The 18,698-nt window shown below is 57.0% G+C and overlaps 1 protein-coding gene across 2 annotated transcripts in view; it reads right to left on the reverse strand.

The window, feature by feature from the left end:
• Positions 1–1,580: 1,580 nt before the first annotated feature.
• Positions 1,581–18,698, reverse strand: part of SYNPO (synaptopodin) — a 55,027-nt gene continuing 37,909 nt past the window's right edge. Inside the window, exons 1-3 of one of the 2 annotated variants that reach the window (XM_043597827.1) lie at positions 17,407–17,586; positions 9,621–11,983; positions 1,581–4,372 (exon numbers count right to left, since the gene is read on the reverse strand). In XM_043597827.1, coding sequence (XP_043453762.1) covers positions 3,668–4,372; positions 9,621–11,633 — 2,718 coding nt within the window. In that variant the 5' untranslated portion in view covers positions 11,634–11,983; positions 17,407–17,586 and the 3' untranslated portion in view covers positions 1,581–3,667. Of the gene's footprint in view, positions 4,373–9,620; positions 11,984–17,406; positions 17,587–18,698 lie in introns of those variants that run through there. The other variant, XM_043597818.1, reaches the window with a different exon arrangement.

The raw sequence follows: 18,698 nt of genomic DNA on the forward strand, positions 1-18,698 counted from the left end.
TGCAGGCGGAGGCCACATTGTGTATAACAGTGTCAGGGGTCCTCAAGCAGAGCCAGAACTTGGCCCCAGCGTTGAGAGATGGGTAGGGTGGGGCTGAGAGATGAGGCAGACAGGTGGGCCAGATCACAGCAGGTTTTTCAAAAGGAAGATGTGCTTTATAAAGGGCTGTTGAAGAATTTGAAGCAGTGGAATGCCGAGGTCAGATTGGCATTTTCCAAATATATCTCTGGCTGCCAGGTGGGCAGAGGGCCAGACTGGAGGCGGGAAGATTTTGCTGTGCTCAGGTGGGAGATGGGGAGGCTGCACAGGGGTAGGAATAGAGCCCACGGAGAGGAGAAGGACCTGAGGGGTATCTGGGGAATCATCAGGTCCTGCTAAGAGGCTGGATGTGGGGAGCGAGGAAAACACCACTCTGGCTTGAGTGACTCGGAAAGGTAAAAGGGGAACAGATTGGGGTGGGGACAGATGCTCAGCTCAGTTTGGGATAAACTTGATTTGAGGTGTCAGGAATGGGAATCACCAGTAGGAGACTGCGCCCAGGAGGGGCTCCAGCTGAAGATAAAGATTGGGTCACTTGCAGGGAAGGGTGGGACCGGCAAGAACGTGCTGGGCCCCGGGGTGGCCAGCACCTGTACCCATATGCTGGGACAGACTGTCCAAGGGTGCATTTTTTTTTTTTACATTTGTTTATTTCTGATAGAGAGAGACAGGGCACAAGTCGGGGAGGGGCAGAGAGAGAAGGAGACACAGAATCTGAAGCAGACTCCAGGCTCTGAGCTGTCAGCACAGAGCCCGACGCGGGGCTCGAACTCACAAACCGCGAGATAATGACCTGAGCCGAAGTCGGACGCTTAACCGACTAAGCCACCCAGAGGGTGTATTTCTGACACACTCATAGGAAGAAGCCTGGGCTCTGCTGTGGCCCGCAGGAGGTCCACATTCTGCCCCTTAGGATCCTGCGTCCAGCCCCTGCTGGGAGCTCCTAGAGAGGAAGGAGAGGGATGTTCCCAGGGCAGGCTCAGCCTCACCTGGGAGTGGGGCCACAATCCCCTTCTCTAGACAAAGGACACCCCCCTCAGGTGAGAAGCACTCCAGATAATCTGGGTCTTGAGCTCACTAGGGTTATCTGGACTCACATGGGATCTCTTGTAGGGGCTTCTCCTCCTGCATGGAGCCCCAACCTGCCATGAAGAAACAGCCCCGGAGCACTGGCCCCTGACCCCGCTTGGCCCTGCCTGCTTCAGTGACAGTGTCTTGTGGTGACGGCCTGGGAAATACCACCCTGAAACATCACCTAGCCCAGCTCATTCTGCACACACAGGGAAGCTGAGGCTGGATAAGGAGTGGCCTTATTCAGGGTCACCCAGCTAGTAGATGACAGGATCAAGATTTCAACCCTGGGACTTCATCTATGGCCTGGAGTTTTTCCATTGTTCCCCATCTCTCTTCACGGCCGCTACTCCCCGAGCTCCCGTCCCACCTGTATCAAACATTCTCATCCACCCAGAGCCCCTTGGACTGTTCCATGGGGAGAAGGGAGGGGCTTTAGACACAGCCGAAAATGACACAGGAGGCAGAAGCATACAGGAAGCATTTATTGAGGGCCAGAGATGAATTCTACAGGAGGCAAGAGGCAGAACACAGGCAGTCTCTAGTGGGTTAGGATAGGGGCGGGGAGAAGGCAGTGACAGGGAGAGAACAGCCAGGAGAACTGCAGCTTCTCAAGGCTGCCTCCTGCTGGTTCTTTGGGGGAAATGCAGGCAGAAGTGGATTTGCTATGCTTTGGCATCAGCCAGGGGCCCAATAGTGTCTTTTCTCTGAAAGAGGCCCTTAGCCCCAGTCTCCCATGCTATAAGGAACCCTGAAACAGATGGGGACTTTGGTAAATGTGGTCACTCATCATTGACCAAGCAGGAGCACCCTTTTACCTTCCCACTGTCAGGGCCTATGTTCCCAATCCTTAGGCCCTAGGCACCCTCTGGGATCACTCCTTTATTCCAAAGCCCCCCTCCCAACTCTCTCCCACCGTGGCCCAGCTTTCCCTAGCCTCACTTAAGGGTTCCAGGTCTAACATCATCTGATGCGTGGGTAAGTCTACCTCTAACCCCAAATCACACTCGCTCCCTCACCTTTAGCCACATCCTGGTGTCCTTTCACCTGCATCTCTTTGATCCTCAGCCCATTCCAAGCCCCACCCCCCATGCTCCCCTGCTCTTAGTATCCTGAGGCTGAAACTATAGAATTCAACCACATTTCTCCCATGCCCTGTCCCTCCTGGGGATTGGAATGAGAACCACCAAGGTTTGAGGGTCAGGCCAGGGCCTGCAGCCAGGCTTCTCGAGGTCACCGGGCATCGGGCACTAGCTAGGCCAGAGTGTAGTGGGAAAGAGATGGGGCAAAGCGGTGCCCATCATCTGGGCAGGATATGCATACTGTGGCCTAAAACTGAAGCATGCGGTATTTCCTAAGGAGCCAGAAACACAGGCAGACTCTAGTCTAACCCTTCACTCACCCACCCGTTCTCATCTGCCCCCAAATTCTGCCTAGCCAATCCTCTGCCGCCAATCTCCTTCCCTTCCTAACACCACGGAATGCATTTCAGGACTGGGAGAGCCCTCAGAGGTCATCTGAGCCAATCCCCTTCCTACTAGAATCTCCTCTATGCATCCTGGCTCCTGCTTGAATACCTCCTATAACAAGGAACTCTTGCCTCCCTCTTTCCAAGTGGGCAACCTCAAACTCAGGGCCATCAGGTAAAACCACAGGGTAGCGGATAGCTCTGTATCAACTCTTCTCTCCCCAGCTCAGATTTTAGCCCAGAACTTGCCATGGAAGGGCCCAGAAAAGACAGATGGGCTGGAGGCACCTGTAGCATGCCTGGACTCCCAAGTCCTGGGCTGGGGATAGAAGTCATCCCCTTACAGCTCTCCTCTCTGGCAGCAGGTTAGATGCCCAGGCAGTCTGAGCTGAGGTGGGGAAAGCATGAGAGGGATCTGGGAGGAGGGATCTTCCCATCTCTTGTCTCCAGAGGAGCCCGGCCGGGCACCTTGAGCTGGCCTGGGAGACCTCTCTAAAGGTCACCATGGTAAAAATAGAGCTTGTCTGGGAAGGGATGGAAAACAGCTGCTCCTGCCTGGGACTTGGTGCCAGGGAGGCGGATGGTCAAGCCAGGGCCTGGACAGGGAACTTAGGCCTAGGATCTTCTGAACACACCCCTCGTTTGCCAGACTCCAGAGAGCAGAGGCAGGAAGGGAAGGAGGAATAGGGAGCCCCGGACTGCATGCAGCAAGCCCAGGGGTCCACGTGCACAACACCCTACCTCTTCCAAGGCACGTGTGTGTCTGTGTGTGTGTGCTGATGGGAGGGGAGGGGGAATCTAGACCTGTGAAGATTGCCTTGGCCAAAGGCCCACTAAACAGATGGGAAAGCCCAGGATCGGACAGAGCAAAGGTCTTGCCCAGGGTCACACAATGACTGATTCGAATAAGGGCCAGAACCCAAACTTGGATCACTACCCCAGCCCCAGGCCCAGAGCTCTACTCCCCTGACCCCTTGTCCAAAGAGGCCAGGCCTCCTGGGGATGTGGTGCCAGGAGCTACCAAGCCCCACAACTCTTCTTCTGGCTCAGCCCTCCCGGGGTGGGGATGGAGCGGGAGCGGGGGAGGCTTTAGGTGGTGCAGGAGGCCTCAGAGGGGAGGCTGCCACGCTTGAGCCTCAGGCTGCCGGTCCACCCGCGGGGACAGATGTTGTAGCCGAGGATGCCGGGCGACTTAGCGCCGGAGTCCTCGGAGTCGAGGGACACATCGGAGTCTGTGGGCGAGCGGCGGGAAGGGAAGGGCCTGGGCGGCGCCGGCAACGGGCTCCGGGGGCTGGCGCACGGCGAGGGCCCGGCAGACAGCGGGCTCCGCGGGATCGGGGAGAACGTGGCCCCGGGGGCGGCGACGGGGCCGGGCCGGGCGGGCTTCGGCGAGCGCAGGCGTGGCGGCGGCGGCGGTGGTGGCGGCGGTGGCGGCGGCGGCGGTGGCGGCGGCGGCTGCGCCCCGGGCGGGGAAAAGGGCCGCAGGCTCTCGGCTCCCGCCGGCCGCGGGGAGGCGCTCTTGCGCCGGGCCGCGTTGATGATGTTTCGCGCCAGGAGGGCCTGCAGCTGGCGGCTGGGAGGCCGCGCCTCTGTCTCAGGTCGCAGCGGGGACACCGAGCGCTCGCTCCACGAGGGAGACATGGGCGGCGGCGGCGGGAGCGGCGGGGGGCTGCTCATGCTGCTCCCGCGGCCCGGCTCCCACGGCCCCGGGCTCACCCAGCCGTCCAGGCTGCTGGGGGGCCGGGAGGCGCCCGGCGTCCAGGGCGGGGAGGTGGGCAGGCTCTCCCGGCGGTCCTGGGGAGAGAGCAGAGAGGGCGGGGGCAGGCGTTAGTGCAGGGGTCCTCTAGACCGGGGTTTCGGGAGGGACCGAGTCTGGGTTGTCCACTGCACAGAGTCGGGAAGCCAGGCCAAGTCAGGGGAATAGGGCCTGCAGTAAAACGCAGGGGTCCCGGCTCTCAGCCCATGCTGCCTGTCCCTGCGCTCAACGGGGAGGCAGGTGAGCGGTGGTGAAGAACGCTCGCTCTGGAGACAGACCCCTTTACTTACTACTGAATGAACTTGGGCAAGTTATTTCAGCCGCGGAAGCAACTGGAAGCCTTCGGGCTTCGGTTTCCTCCTCTGTAAAATGGGGGTATAATACCAGCACTAGACTTAGGGGGTTGTTGTGAGGGTGACATGAGATAACTCGTGTAAAAGAATGTTTCATGTATTGGAAGATGCCCTGGAGGAGAGGAAGGGCTCAGGAGGTGTTAGTTACCGGAAAGAAATACTGGAAGGATACACTGGAAACTCACCAAAGTGGGTCTCTGTTAGGAAATGGGGCCACCGGGGTGGGGTACACAGCCCCGGGGGGTGGGAGTAAAGCTCTAGCGTATTACTTTCTATGTAAGATTAGGTTTCTGAAACATATGGTTGTATTATCTATCTTAAAATGGTAAGACAAAAATACTGATCATTATTATTAAGGGCTTAGGGAAAGACCCTCTTAGTCCCAACCCTCTTGCCAGGTTGCCATGGTCACCTCCGAAGTTTTCCCTGGATGCCCCGAGCAGGGAGGAAGTTCCCAGTGACAGATGGGGACACCAAAGGGAGTTGGCTCATTCTGCCCTAGACGGCACAATCCCCCGACTGGACTTCTTGTCAGCATGGGGCAGGGAGTGTGGATTTGGTGGGGCTGAGTTGGTGAACATCTCTGAGATGATAAAGCACGGCTCTGCTATATACTACTGTACCTGTTTCCCACCTATTTAAGGACCTTCCAGCCTACAAGTTTCAGTCTCATCCTGTATCTCTCCTTGGATCCTCACAACATACTGATGAGGTGGCTGGCATTATCACACCCATTGTACAAGGATGAAGATGAAAGTCAGAGGTGTAAAAAACTGCCTGCTGTGTTCTGTCCCACCAGGAAATGTGTGGGGGTGACCACCTCCTATCCAAAGGCTACACCATGCTTAGGCGGTCGGAAGCACTGGTTTGGGCTTCGGAATCCATGCCCAGCTTGTATCTGCTAAATCATCCAACTCTTCGATCAGATTGCAGCAGTAAACCAGTCCACTCAGCCTTCAATCCAACCCAGATTCACCAGCAGTCATTCCTCAGAGTCCAGACTTAGCCAGTCCATTCAGTGTCTTCTACTCAATCAAAATCCAGACTCATTCAAAAGATCCAGTCTTTCACCCAATCAGTAACCAGCCACAGCCAAGCCAGTCAGCCTCTCATCCAATCAGAATCCGATTTCTCCCAATCAAAAGGTATGTTTTCTCCATCCAATGCAGCAGCTACTAGATGGGCTGACTCAGAAGGGGGTCCCTTAAACCTAAAGAAAAATGTTGTACAGCCGTCCCAATAGGAGATTTTTCATGGGATAGTAATGCTGGAGGGGCCCTTAGGGACCTCCTGGGGACATCCAAGACCCCAATCATCAACTTGGAAAGTTAAAGCTCAGCGTGGGATCCACCCCTTTCACTCCCAGGGTCAGAGTTGTGTATATGTGAGCCAGAGATGCTGGGAGCTGTTCTGGCTGTGACATATCCCAGGAAGCTTTCAGTCAGCCCAGCTGTGGGAAGTGGGGCCAGGAGTTCATGATCCCAGCCCATCAACAAGCATCCAGGGCTCTGCAGCCAGGAGAAAGGCGGGCTAGGGCAGGTAGACTTATCACACCTGTCTGAAATCTCTAAGGGTTATGTCTGCCTTTGGTGGCCACAAGGGGAAGGCTTGGGCCAGCAAGTGGCTCTAGCCTGACTTCCCGAGCCTGGGTTGGAATGTGGGGCAGTGGTAAGCAGCTCCTCACCATTTGGAAGAAGGCCAGAGCCTGACCTCATCAGAACTGCCATGTCTGGGTACTGACTCTCTGTGCGGGGGGCGGAGGGGGGAGGTGGGGTGCACAATACAAAAAAGCTGTGAGAAATCAGGACTGTTCACTTTCTGACAAAGCTCTCAATGCATTACATAAGCCAGAACTCCCTGGAAATGCACATGGGTGAAGATTCAGAAAGAAGCGCCCACTTAACCCAGCCCCAGCCCCATCGCAGGGCATGTGTGTGGGGTGAAGGCTTGAACAGAGTCGTCAGAAAGGAACCATCAGAGACCAAGCAGAGCTAGCTCCCCGATTGCCTTCTGCAATCCTTTCATTGGACGCAAGGCAGACTAAGGCCCAGCCAGAGGTGGGAGGGGTCGTCTAAGGTCACACAAGGAGTCAGGTATAGATCTGGGACTACAACCCACTTCTCTTGATGGCAGTTTGCTCCTCTCCACCAGGGGCAGAAACTCTGTTTTCGGGAGCTAGGAGGTGACAAATATGGGACATTGCCAGATTAGATAACAGGGAGAGGAGGAGGGGGCCTGAGGGAACCAGAAAGTATATGCTCTGGCTCAAGGCATTTAAATCCCACTTTTAGGGGCTCCTGGGTGGCTCAGTTGGTTAAGTGTCTGACTTCACCTCAGGTCATGATCTTGCAGTTCATGAATTCGAGCCCCGCATCGGGCCCTGTGCTGACAGCTCAGAGCCTGGAGCCTGCTTTGGATTCTGTCTCCCTTGCTCTCTGCCCCTCCCCCGCTCAGGCTGTCTCTCTCTCTCTCTCTCTCTCTCAAAAATCAATAAACATTAAAAAATTTTTTTTTTAATTCCACTTTTAAAGAACTCAAACAAACATGGACTGTAAGGGGCTGTGGGTCTTCCCTATGCTCCACAGCCTTTTTGGCCAAACTCTGAAGGAAGGAGAAAACAGAAGAATGTGATTTCCACAGGACTATGGTTCCCTAAGTGCTGACCCAGGGACGAGAGAGAGGCAGCCCTTGCCTCCAAGCCGGCACACATCTATACACACGGCAGATCCAGACACGCAGCGGATTCAAACAGTACTCGGAGACACGCCACACGGTAACTGGGTCGTCCCACCCCACCTCCCAAGCCAGAATTGGGAAGGAGAGAGTCCTGACCACCAGCCAGGGAGTGCGGAAGAAAGAAAGAAGCAAGACAGATTTGAGGCCGAGTGTATTGAGAACAGGAGAGAAAACAAAGTTGGGGGAAGAGCTCAGCCAGCCTGGCCGCAGGAGCTGCAGGATGGAGGGTGGCCTCTTCCACTGCTGGCCCTGGGGGTGGGGGGAGGGGGTAGAAGGGAGCAGGGGTCCAGGGTAGGGGCTTCGCTCTGTCCTGGGAGGGGCCCAGCACGAAGAAGCTTAGCTCACTTACGACTCCCCCACGCATGCCCCCAAAGTTCTGGGCAGAATGAACTCACTAGGAAGCCACCCCCTGTTCCCATGGAGACGAGCCCAGAGCTCACGAAAACTGCAGGCTCAGCCCAGCATGGGCACCGCCTCCACCACCCCTCACCCCGCTGGGGAGCCCAGAAATAGGGCTGGGGAAGAGAAAGTGGGTGGTGCTCGGCCCCCAGCCTTGGGAAGCTTCCACCCGAATTCTGCCTCTTGCGTCTGTATTCTCTCCCTGCCCACAAAGCCTGGTTTGGGGGCTGCATCACATCAAAGGTGTCAGAGGTGGTGAGCATCTCACACTACCTGACTCAGCACCCTCACGATACGGGGAAACTGAGACCCAAAGATACACACGGAATTAATCTGGTAGAATCCAGATCTCTTAAGTGCTGGCCCTGTCCTCAAAGCCTTAAGGTCTCCTCCTCTGTCCCACTGAGCTGCTAGGCCCCTGCCCAAGCCCCTGCCATGCTTCTACTGTCTCTAGGCCACCCTGAGCCTGTGCCGTCCCAGCCAAGGCTTCTGATCCCCTGGCTTCCTGAAGCAGCTCGTTCCAGCCACGCCCTCCCCAGGACGCCCTTACAGAGACCTCTCATCTCCAACGGTTCTATGGCAACAGCCCATTCCCTCCCCTTCTCTTTCCAGGGGACTGTCTTATCACTTACAAGGCCTTTCTCTCGAAGCACCAGCCTATATCCTCAATCCTCGAAGACTGTCACAGCTGGAAGGGCCCTGACTATATAAATAAGAAAACTGAGGCCCAGAAAGGGAAAGTGACTGGGCTAGACTCACATAGTGAAGGGGAGGCTGAGATGGGACCAGACCCTCCTCTCCAGCCTCTCTCCCTGGGGCCCCTTCCACTGCGCGGAGATAGCTGCTTTTAACTGGGCAGCTCTCGGCTGAGGTTGAAGCCAAACTAGCCAATGGATACATTGCCCGGGCGGGGAGCGGGGTGGGGTGGGGGGCTCTCTCACTGCACACTCACATCTGCACATCCTTCTACAGGGTTCCCCTTCTCTCAGGGATCCCCCGGGACTTCGCACGCCCTAGCACACTGAGGGCCAGCCAGATGGGGTCTGGGATGAACTGCTCTAGCTATCCCCAAAGTGGAGCCAGGTGTTTGGAGAGGGCACGGAGGCGGGTTGAGCAGAGGGGCAGGAAGAAAAGCATCAGACAGCAGTGGCAGGCTAAGTCCTCGTCCAGCAGAAGAACCCACGAGAGGAGAAAACGTGGCAGCCGAGGCAAAGCTCTCTGAAGCGGCGGAGAGGAATCGGTGTCCAGAAGGCAGAGATGGAAGAGAGACCTGTGCAGGTAAGAAGCCAGCGACAGGCAGAAAGACGCCGGGAGCTGGGGCAGCTGAAGAGGCAGACCCTTGGCTGGCTGGTTGCACAGAGGCACTGGCAGGCTGTTTGCTCCAGAAGCCCGTGTTAGGGTCCCCTTCTAGGCCATTCCCCAGCAAGACGCTGGCATCCCTAAGGCTCACAAAGGCCAGAGGAAGCCCCCCAGCCTCATTTCGGCCTGCCAAGGGAGTTCTCTCTCCGTGACCCTCCCTGCTATCCGGTATCGGACTGCAGATCCTTCAGACTTGGAGTCTCATGACCCTTGTGGCAGGGAAGGAGCAGCTGCAGCCCAGAGAGGGCTTGCCCAAAGTCACAAAGCTAGCTGGTGGCAGCATCAGCCTTTGAGCCCTGGGTCCCCATACTCCTGACCCTCAGCTCTGTGCCACTTCCAGCCACATCTGCTCTCCATCCAGCCCTCGGAGAGGGGACCCTGCCAGGCAGTGGGATCCCTGCAGGGTCCGTTACTTGAAGCAGAAGGAAGGCTTCCACACCTGAGCCTCGATCCCAGCATTCCGGGTAGAGAAGGAGGGCCTGGGGGCCTGCTTGGCTCGGGGAGACCACGCCCTGGAGGGCGACACAGGGGAGATATCACTGCTGTAGGTAGGGCTCACGGCCGTGGGCTGGAGGCCATCCTGGCTGGGGGAGGTGTAGAGGCCCGGTGAGGAGCGGGAGGGCCGAGGCAGGGCCGGGGATGCCGGGAGAGCGGCCTTGGGCAGGCTGGGCACCAGGTCCAGGGAGCTCGGCTTGGCGGGCGAGGCGGCTCTCGGAGAGACCTTGACGGGCTCCTTGATGGGTGAGAGGACGAAGAGAGACTGCCGCATCTGGTAGGCCGGCTGCTTGGTGGGCTCGGGGCGCAGGACCCCATTCTCGGGCAGGTAGCCGTGGTAGAGGGAGGCAGGCGGGGTGCGAGCTGGGCTCCGGGATGCCACCCGGAAGCCACCAGGAGCATTGGTGGAATATTTCCAGGACGAAGGCAGGGACATGGTGGGTGAAGGGCAGCGGGCCAGTTCGGTGTGGCCGGAGGACTCGATGACATACTTCTCCATCCGGGACTGGCGGCGGGCGTAGAGCTCAGCCCCTTTCCCAGAGGCCTCAGACAGGTTCTGGTTGGGTTTGGGCTTCGGCTTGGCCTGGACGCGTGGGGACTTGAGGCACGAGGCCCACTCCGGGAGGACTTCCTCGGCTGCCCCGGGGCTGACCCTGTCCCGGGGTGCCGGCTCCTGCTGGAAGTTGGAGGCCTCGGCCCCCAGGGCAAAGGGCTCCTCCTCCACACCCACCTCCCCCTGGTCCCTCTGCCTCCGCTTCTCATCGGCCGTCTGTACCAGATCCAGCAGGTCTGGGTTCGGGGTCACCTTGGGCTTCTCTACGAAGGTGAACATGGATTTCCGGCTGCCCCTGCGGGCCATGGACTCCTCCAAAATGCCCGTCTTGCTGGCTGGAGCTGCCTGGCCCTTCAGGTGAGAAGGCTTGGGGTCAGAGCTGGGGTAGAGGGCAGAGTAGGATGGGGGAGACCTGCCCCGGGAAGCCAGGGGAGCCGTGGACAAGGTTTCAGCATAGGTGGGGGGTGGGGTGAAGTTCCCCAAGGGGCGTCTCTCCAAGGCAGGGCTGCGCTGTGCCACGGGCCTCCTCTCCACCATGGGGCTGTGGGACATCACATGTCTCTGTGGCCGAGGGCTCCTGTCTACCACACTTGGGGGCTGGGGAGCCCGGGCCTTCTCCCCGAGATGTCGTCTCTCTACCATGGGGCTCCGTTCCACCTGGCCGGTGCTCCCTGGAGCCTGGATCCCGAAGGGCCTGGCGGTCCTGTTGACCACTGATGGGGGCTTGGCCAGTGTGAAGTGGACCTCACTGTATAGCTTGGTGGGCGTGGGCGTGGCTGCCCACCCAGACGGCTCAGGTTCCGCTGACACCGCTGGGACGCCCGGCTGCATATCGATGAGCAGGCAGCTGGACGTGAAATCTGGGGCTGGGATCCCAGAGCTGGAGACGGGAGTAGTTTCTCTGGAGAAGGTGTTGGTGCTGGTAGGTGGAGCTGACACCTTATCGATGAGGAGGGTGCTGGATTTGACCTCTGCAGCCGGCTCGGGGGGCTGCCCGCTGGCACACGGGGTGCTGGGTTTGGAATCTGACACGGTGCCATTGGGAGGGGGCTGGCTTTCTGAGGGCTGTTGGCTCTGCGGGGCGACAGTGGCAGGGGGGTTCTGGTTGACGTCTGCGTGGTCTGCGTCTGGCAGGCTGTGGTTGCTGTTAGAGGCTGGCGTGATAAGGGTGGTGCTGAGTGAGGAAACGTTTTGGTTGACGTCTACAGCTGGGCCGTGGGACTCAGCCGCGGGCGGGCTTGGCGGGGTCTGCTGGGTTTCTCGGTTCTGGGACAGGTGCAGTCCATTGGCTGTCAGCAGGGCCGCGTTCTCCTTCAAGTAAACCACCAGCGGCACCTCCTCCTCCTCGCTGGCCACCTTCTCCAGGTGCCGCAGCAAGCTGGCTTTCTCTGAGCACCCTTCCATGCTGTGAGCGGGGACCCCTGTGTCAGGGCTCTGGCGGTCGCTGTTCCTTGGAGGGCCTGGCTCAGGGGGTGAGGTGGGACTCAGGCCGAGCCCGGAGGCGTAGCCCGCAGGGCCGGCAGGGGGCACTCTGAGGGACTCCTGGCTGGGCTTCCGTTCCCGTTCCCGTTCCCGTTCCCTCGGGCCAGGGTTCTCCAAGGTGAACTGGTTCACCCTCTGCCGACGCCTGTTGAAGAGCTGGACGCCTCGGGAGTTGGAGCTGGGCGGGGTGGTCAGCTGTGCCGCGATCTGCTGGCTCCGGGCCTTGGCCTCTTTCAGATCTTTCTCAGTGAGGCTGGTGCTGTGGGCCAATGCTGTTGAGAGGGACAGAGGTCCAGTTAGCAAATGGGAATGCAGAACCACGGGAGCAGAGACAGACAGACAGATGGCCACCATGCCCCTCCTACAGATGCTCTTTTCCTCTGGGATTTGCTCTTTACTCACTAGTCCCTGGAATCCCCTCTCCTCAGAAAGATCCCTGACCCAACAACCATCATGGCCCAACTCAAAGGCCACCTACCTGTGGGAAAACCTCCCCTGACTACCCTTTCAGGGTGAACCGGCCCCTTATTTGGCTTCTCCCTGAAGGTTATTGATACTGTACTTTATTAAATTCTGCAAGAACACCTCACCCTAGCAGGAGAGGCCACACTACATCCCTGACCCATTCCCTACCACCCTCTCCACTCACTGGGCTCGGCCCTGCTGGCATTCTTTCAATTCCTTGGAAATGCCAAGGTTGTTCCTGCCCCGGGACCTTTGCACTTGCTCTTTTCTCTGCTTGGAATGATCTTATCCCAGATGAAATACCATGTCGGTTCCTTCTTGCCATGCAGGACTCACCTGAATGTTCCCTCTCTGGAGGGGTTTTCCTCTCTAATCAACTCTCCTCTCCCCTATCCTATCCCTTTGTCTCATTTCCTTCATGGCATCCACCATCATTTGCGATTACCTTCTTTACACATTTCCTGGTTTATCATCAGTCTCCCCATCTAGAACATCGGCTCTCAGGGGACTATGTATGACCTTGCTTGACCTGGTCATCATTCTATCCCTGGCCCCTACAATAGTGCCTGGGATAAAGCGGGCACGCGGTAGGTATTACTGAATGCATGAATGAACCCCCAGGACATTTTCTATGTGCCTGTCTTAGGGGCCTTTACACTTTCACGGCATAGTCATTTGCTAACACTAACACTTCCTCTTTTTAGAATAGGTAATACACTCACATGGGCTGAAAACTGAGAAAAACAAAAAAGCGTGCGGTAAAAAAATGTCCCTCCACCCCCGAGCATCCACACCACAAATCAGGTAACCACGGTTACTAGTTTCTTCTTATAGAGTTTCCTCCCATGTTTATTCCCATAATCATTTTAAAGTTCTCAAATTTTAATATCGTAAAAGTAATACATTGGGCTAATCTCAGCAGCAACCGTACTGGAACGTTGCATTAGTCTATTCTGTCCTCATAAGAACACTAGGAGACCAACATTCCTTGCCCCTGTTTTACGGAAGTGGAAAATGAGGTCCAGAGGCTGTGTACGTAACTCACGCACAGTCACACAGCAGAGTGGCCAAGCGAAAGTCAGCACCGGTTCCCTCTGGGCTCACAACCCATGCTCAAGATGCCTGCTCGTCCCCAAAGTTCCCTTTGGCACCTTGTAGGGTGCCACTGCAGGACAGGTTCAGTCTAGGATTGGAGTCTGGGGCCCGAGGTCGGTGATCAGGCTGGGGGTCAAACCCTGCTAATCTGTAAGTTCACTGTAGGCAACCGTTTCTCTTCCAATCCCCAGAGCCCAGGTGGCACACCGTTGGTGCTCAATTTATGCTTATTGAACAAAGAATGAACAGATGGACCAATGGGAAGATGGATGAGATAGCCTGTGGCCAAGGTTACCAGCTCAGTCAGTGGCTGGGAAAATTCCTCCCTCCGTCATCCTCCCCCAGCCCTCCCTACTGTGGGAAGCTAATTAGTTCTTGAGGAATCTGACCCTGCCCTCCCTCCTACCATGCCCTCATTAGCACTGGCCATGACATGCTGAATGGGTCTCCAGGGACAGTCTTTCTAGGCATGCTGCCAGCGAGGCTCAGAATTCACGGACTCCCAGAGCTGCAGGGGCCCTTCCAGAGGAGCTATTTGACCACCACCCCCATTGTAGAGGTGAGGAAACTGAGGTCCAGAGAGTGACGGCACAGAGTAGAGCTCACACTAGGGTCAACAAAGACGTCCACGTGGAGCAGCATAGCTGAAGAGGTTCTCTGGCCCCAACCTCCTCCTTCCCACCTCCCATCAGGATCTGGCTCCCACCCACACACACCCGTGCCCACCGGTCCAGAACAACCTGCCCCATGTGTCCCTGACGCTTGCCCCCTTCTGGTAGGGCTCCTCTCCTGCCTGGATCACCCCATCCATGAAAGATGAGGGATTTGCAGGTTGGGCCAGGCCGCTGCCGTGGGTGCGGGGGGTCGTAGGTAGGGGCGAGTCAGCCACGCAGCAGGGCCTTGAGAGGTTTCGTGGCTCACACAATGTTCGTCTCCTCTGCCCTGCTTAGCAACCAGGACTCCTGGCCCAAGTCCGGGCTCTGCCATTTGTTACTTGTGAGACCTTGGCAAGTTACCACACCTCTCGGAGCCCGCTTCCTTGACTGAGAAGAAGTGATAAGAGCACTGACGTTAGGGCCGGGAGGCTGCGATGAGGTCACGAATGCCAGCACTGCTCGCTGCCATCAGGCCCAGTGGACAGGGCAAGAGGGCTCATGCTCCCTGGGAGAAACTGCTCGTTGGTGACCCTTCTCTACTCCCTGGAGGGGTCAGAGCTTTTTCTAGCAAAGGAGACTCACTCCACAGATCGGGATCCTGAGAGGGAATGTGACTCTCTCAAGGTCACACAGCAGGGCATTCCAGAGTTATGGAGAAGGAGGGGTTATTGTCCCAAATCACGGGACCCTGGAATCTCAAAGATGGCGGTCACTAGGTCCAACTGCCCACATAATTCCTGTGTCCCCAAAACCATGCCCCTGAGTTACAAGTCTCTGTTTACATACTCAACCGACAAGGAGCTCACTACCCTAAAGAGGTGCCTTCTACTCATTAGTGCTCCTTACATTAGCTCCCGACCTCTGGACACGGTTCTGTCCCCTACTGCCACAGATTTTTCTTTCCAACCTGACTGTCCTGCAGAGTCACAGATACAAATCATATCCCCCTGGGGTATGGTCAGGATAAACACCTGTGTAGCTCCAACAATGTTTCTTCCACGACAATTGCTAATGTTGATTCTACATATTATTTAATTTCCACAACAAAGCTATGGAAGCGCGAACTATTATTATCCGCCTTTTAGTGATGAGAAAACCAGGGCTCAGAGAGGGAAAGTGAGTTGCCCAAGGTCACAAAGCCAGAAAGTAGTGGAGCTGGTTCACCCCCCCCCCCCCCCCCCCGCAAGACTCCAGACAGCACCAGGCTTTCTGGCTAACGGGTTCCCACAGTGTGAGGCTCACGGAAAGTGCTTCATTGTTTGAATAATCCAGACCTCCCAATGTCCCTGCACTTTCCTGTTTTTCTTTTTACTTCTCTGCTTCCATCCTATCCCCAGACTGGTTCTAAAGGCCGCCATGGGTTTAGAAAATGCTCAAATGTGAGAGCACGAAGGGCCCTTGGGGATAAGCTGGCCTGGGAGGCTTCTCGAGAAGCTTCGAGAAGTGTGGGCCTCGGGCCAGGACCTGGTCTGCTGACCCCCGGGCTGGGCTTGGAACCTCCCCCGCCCCGCGCTGCTGTTCTGGGACAAGAGGAGGGCAGCAGAAAAGGCCAAGGGGTGAGAGAGTCCAGCCTCCAAGGAAGCTCCCGTACCCCCACCCCCAGCCCGCAGTGACTCCACGGAAAAGGAATCCGGCAGGAGGCTTGGGCAAGACCCTGCCAGCAATCCAGATGATTTCTGCCACCCTGCGCAAACCACGCTGAGAGAAGGGTGCTGGGCCAACCCCAGAGTCCCCCACTTGCAGGGCGCCAGGGAAGGCAGGTCCATGCAACATTCCCCAGACGTAGGAATTGTTGCCCCCGGCCAAGCCCCGGCCAGCCAGGTGCAAGACGGTGCTCCCTGATGCTAGAGAAGCAGGAGGCAGCCAAGGGCCATAGGGGGCAGGTATCGCGCTGAGCCCCCCATCTGCCTGGCTGCAGCCTGTTCCTGTGCCAGCCATACACCCCCTCTTCTCAGGTTGGGGTGCTGGCCCTTGAAAGACCTACCCTGGACGTTGGATCGGGAGCTCTGAAGACAGGCCTTCAGGAGAGGAAGGAGTGAGGGTAGATACAAGGAAGAGCTGCCCGGGGTCAGGAGAACTGGCTCCAACAGGGGTAACTCCCTAAGTGGGTTGGGGGACAAGAAGCCCCAAGTACAGCCGTCAGAATAAGGGCTACAGTGGCTGCTGCGATCAGGCAGCCCTCACTATAGCCCGGGGGGGTCGTGCCGCACACTTTACACACATTACCCTATTCAGTTCTCCCCCCAAACTCCGAGAGGTAAGCACTAACATGCTCCCCAATTTGCTGATGAAACTGGAGCTCAGAGAGACCTGTCGAAAGCCATACAACTTGCAAGTAGCAGGGCTCGGATCTTTCCAACCAAAACTCAAAGTCTGGTTGCAGAGTCTCATTTCTTAACCGTTCCGCCTTTCAGCCCCAGACTTTGGGTCCAGTGCTCTTGGATAATGGTCTGCAGAACCGCCTGTTTCCTCATCTCATGATCGATGTCCCCAGCAATGCCCTCTCCCCTCTCAGCTGCCTAGAACAACCCATGCATCCTCTCCCTTCTGCCTGTCAGGAGAAGAGCTGAGAAAACTCATTCTTACTAAGGTAGAAATGACTGCTAGGAGATGAAAGTCCAGGGGAGTGGAAACAGCATGGTATTGGGAGTCAGGAGACCCAAGTTCCAGTTGTGCTCAGGCAGGGATAAGCCCTTTCTCCCACCCCTGTCACTTCTATAGGTAGTTGCCTGGTCTGCTGACCACCAGGCCTGTCTGGACCCAGGATCTGAAGGAAGGAGGTGGGGCAAGGGAAGGGAGGCCAGAGCAGAAGGTCAGGACAGGGAGAGAATTCAAGGAAATGCTTCTTCACACGGCTGCCGTCAATGGGAGTATCCAGGCCCCAAGCAGGGTGGAGTGGGACAGGGAGCCAGAGGTGGGAATAGAGACTGGCTGGAGGCAGCCCATTGTGGACGCCCGGGAGTCTTGGCACAGGGACAGGTAAACAGGCTGGGTAAACTGCCCCCCTGCTGGGGTCAGGAAGGAACCAATGGCTGGCTGCACAACCTCTGGCTCAGCTGGGGGCAGGAAGATGAACTGGGCCTGAGTAATGGCCTGACCGCCTTGCCAGCCCCTGCCCCATATCCTCCGGGCTGAAAGGAGGAAATGACACAGCCTCCATTCCCTAGGGAGTTCTCCATCCACGCCGAAGTCCCAGTGAGTGCAACCTGACTGAATTGTGGCAGACTGCCAGCCCTCCTCTCGGGAGGAGAATAATTCATACTAAGGTGAGGAGGACTGCCAGGACATGGGAGATGCATAAGAACAGAGATGGGAGTCCCAGACCTAGCTCCAGCCTTGCCACTGACAGGCTGGCAGAAGTCTTCACATGCCTCTTCTCTCGATGCCCAGAGGGGAACTGAGACCAGAGAGGGATGCCATATGCCCTAAGTCACACACCCCAAACCACAAAGGCACCTCCGAGTGCTCATCTTACTCACTCCAGCTGGGTCCTCTCTGCAGCCCAGCTTCCCCCTGGATGCTGAGCCGGCCTCGGTTCTCAAAGCCTCCGGGAAAGGCAGCCAATTGCCTCGCTGACAAAGAGAGGAAAATCCCACATCGAAGGCAACGGAGAAGCTGGATGTGACTTCTCTCCTCCACAGATGACTCAGCCCAGCTCTTTATCAGGAAAACCGATTTTGCAACAGCTTTTTAAATGGCCTCTCCGCCCCCAATCTCTCCTCCGCCAATCTACCCGCCCCATGCTGCCAGATTCATCTTCCTCTGCCTGGCTTCACTCACTTCTCTCTCCTGCCCCCCCAGGATGTGGAGGGTCAAACAGCAAGTCTTCATCCTGGCATTCAGGGCCCCCGACACCAGAGCCTGCCTGAAAGCTTGCTAACCTGCTATCTGTGCCCTCAGCAATGGCCAGAGAAAATCCAATGGCCCGTGCTTCTCATGCCCACCCTGTGAGTTCCTGCCTCCCCTCTGTGGTTTGTGCCGACCCCTCTACAGGAACCCTTCTCTGTCTCACATCCTTTGTACACGCCCCAGCCTTCCCACCCAACTGGAATGCCACCCCTTCCTCCAAAAAGCCTCCCCTGACCCACCAATGTATTATATGCACCACTTAATAACCTCATCACTTTGCATATTATTCATAGGAGTGAGAATTACCTTTCAGGGCGTGCTCACCACACGCCAGGTCCTTGCTTCATTTACAGCAACCCTCATCCCATGTTAGAGAAGAAACCGGCTCAGAGGGGTGAAGTGACCTGTTCAAGGAGGCGCAGCTAGGCAGTGGCACAATCAGAATTCAGACAGGGTGGCCCAGCGCCCAGTCCAGGGCCTACCACGTGGGTCACATTGCCTCCTCCCTCCCAAGGTCTTGCTTTGCAGCAATCACAGTCTAGGTTTATTCCCCCCCCCCCATCTCCCCCCACCCCCTCACCTCCTGAGACTGCAAGAGTCTCCGGGGCAGGGCAGGGCCTCAACTGCCTCACTTCTGTATTCCCCCCTTGTTCCCCGTACTTTCCATGAGTGCTGGCAGAATAATGACAAAGTCAATGGGGATGACAATAGCCAACGTGTGAGGAGCACCAGATGCTGCTGAGCTAAGGGTTTAGCATATATTTTCTCATTGAACCTTCACAGCAACTCAGAGGGGAGGCTCCCTAACCTCTGTTGAGGAAAATGAGAGCCGCAAAATCAGAGAACTCACCCCCCGTCTCCCAGCCAGCAAGGGGCAGGCAGAGCTGAGTCGGAGCTGGGAGTCTGATTCCAAGCCCGGGCC

The sequence above is a fragment of the Prionailurus bengalensis genome, chromosome A1, assembly GCF_016509475.1.
Source record: "Prionailurus bengalensis isolate Pbe53 chromosome A1, Fcat_Pben_1.1_paternal_pri, whole genome shotgun sequence".
Taxonomy (NCBI): domain Eukaryota; kingdom Metazoa; phylum Chordata; class Mammalia; order Carnivora; family Felidae; genus Prionailurus; species Prionailurus bengalensis.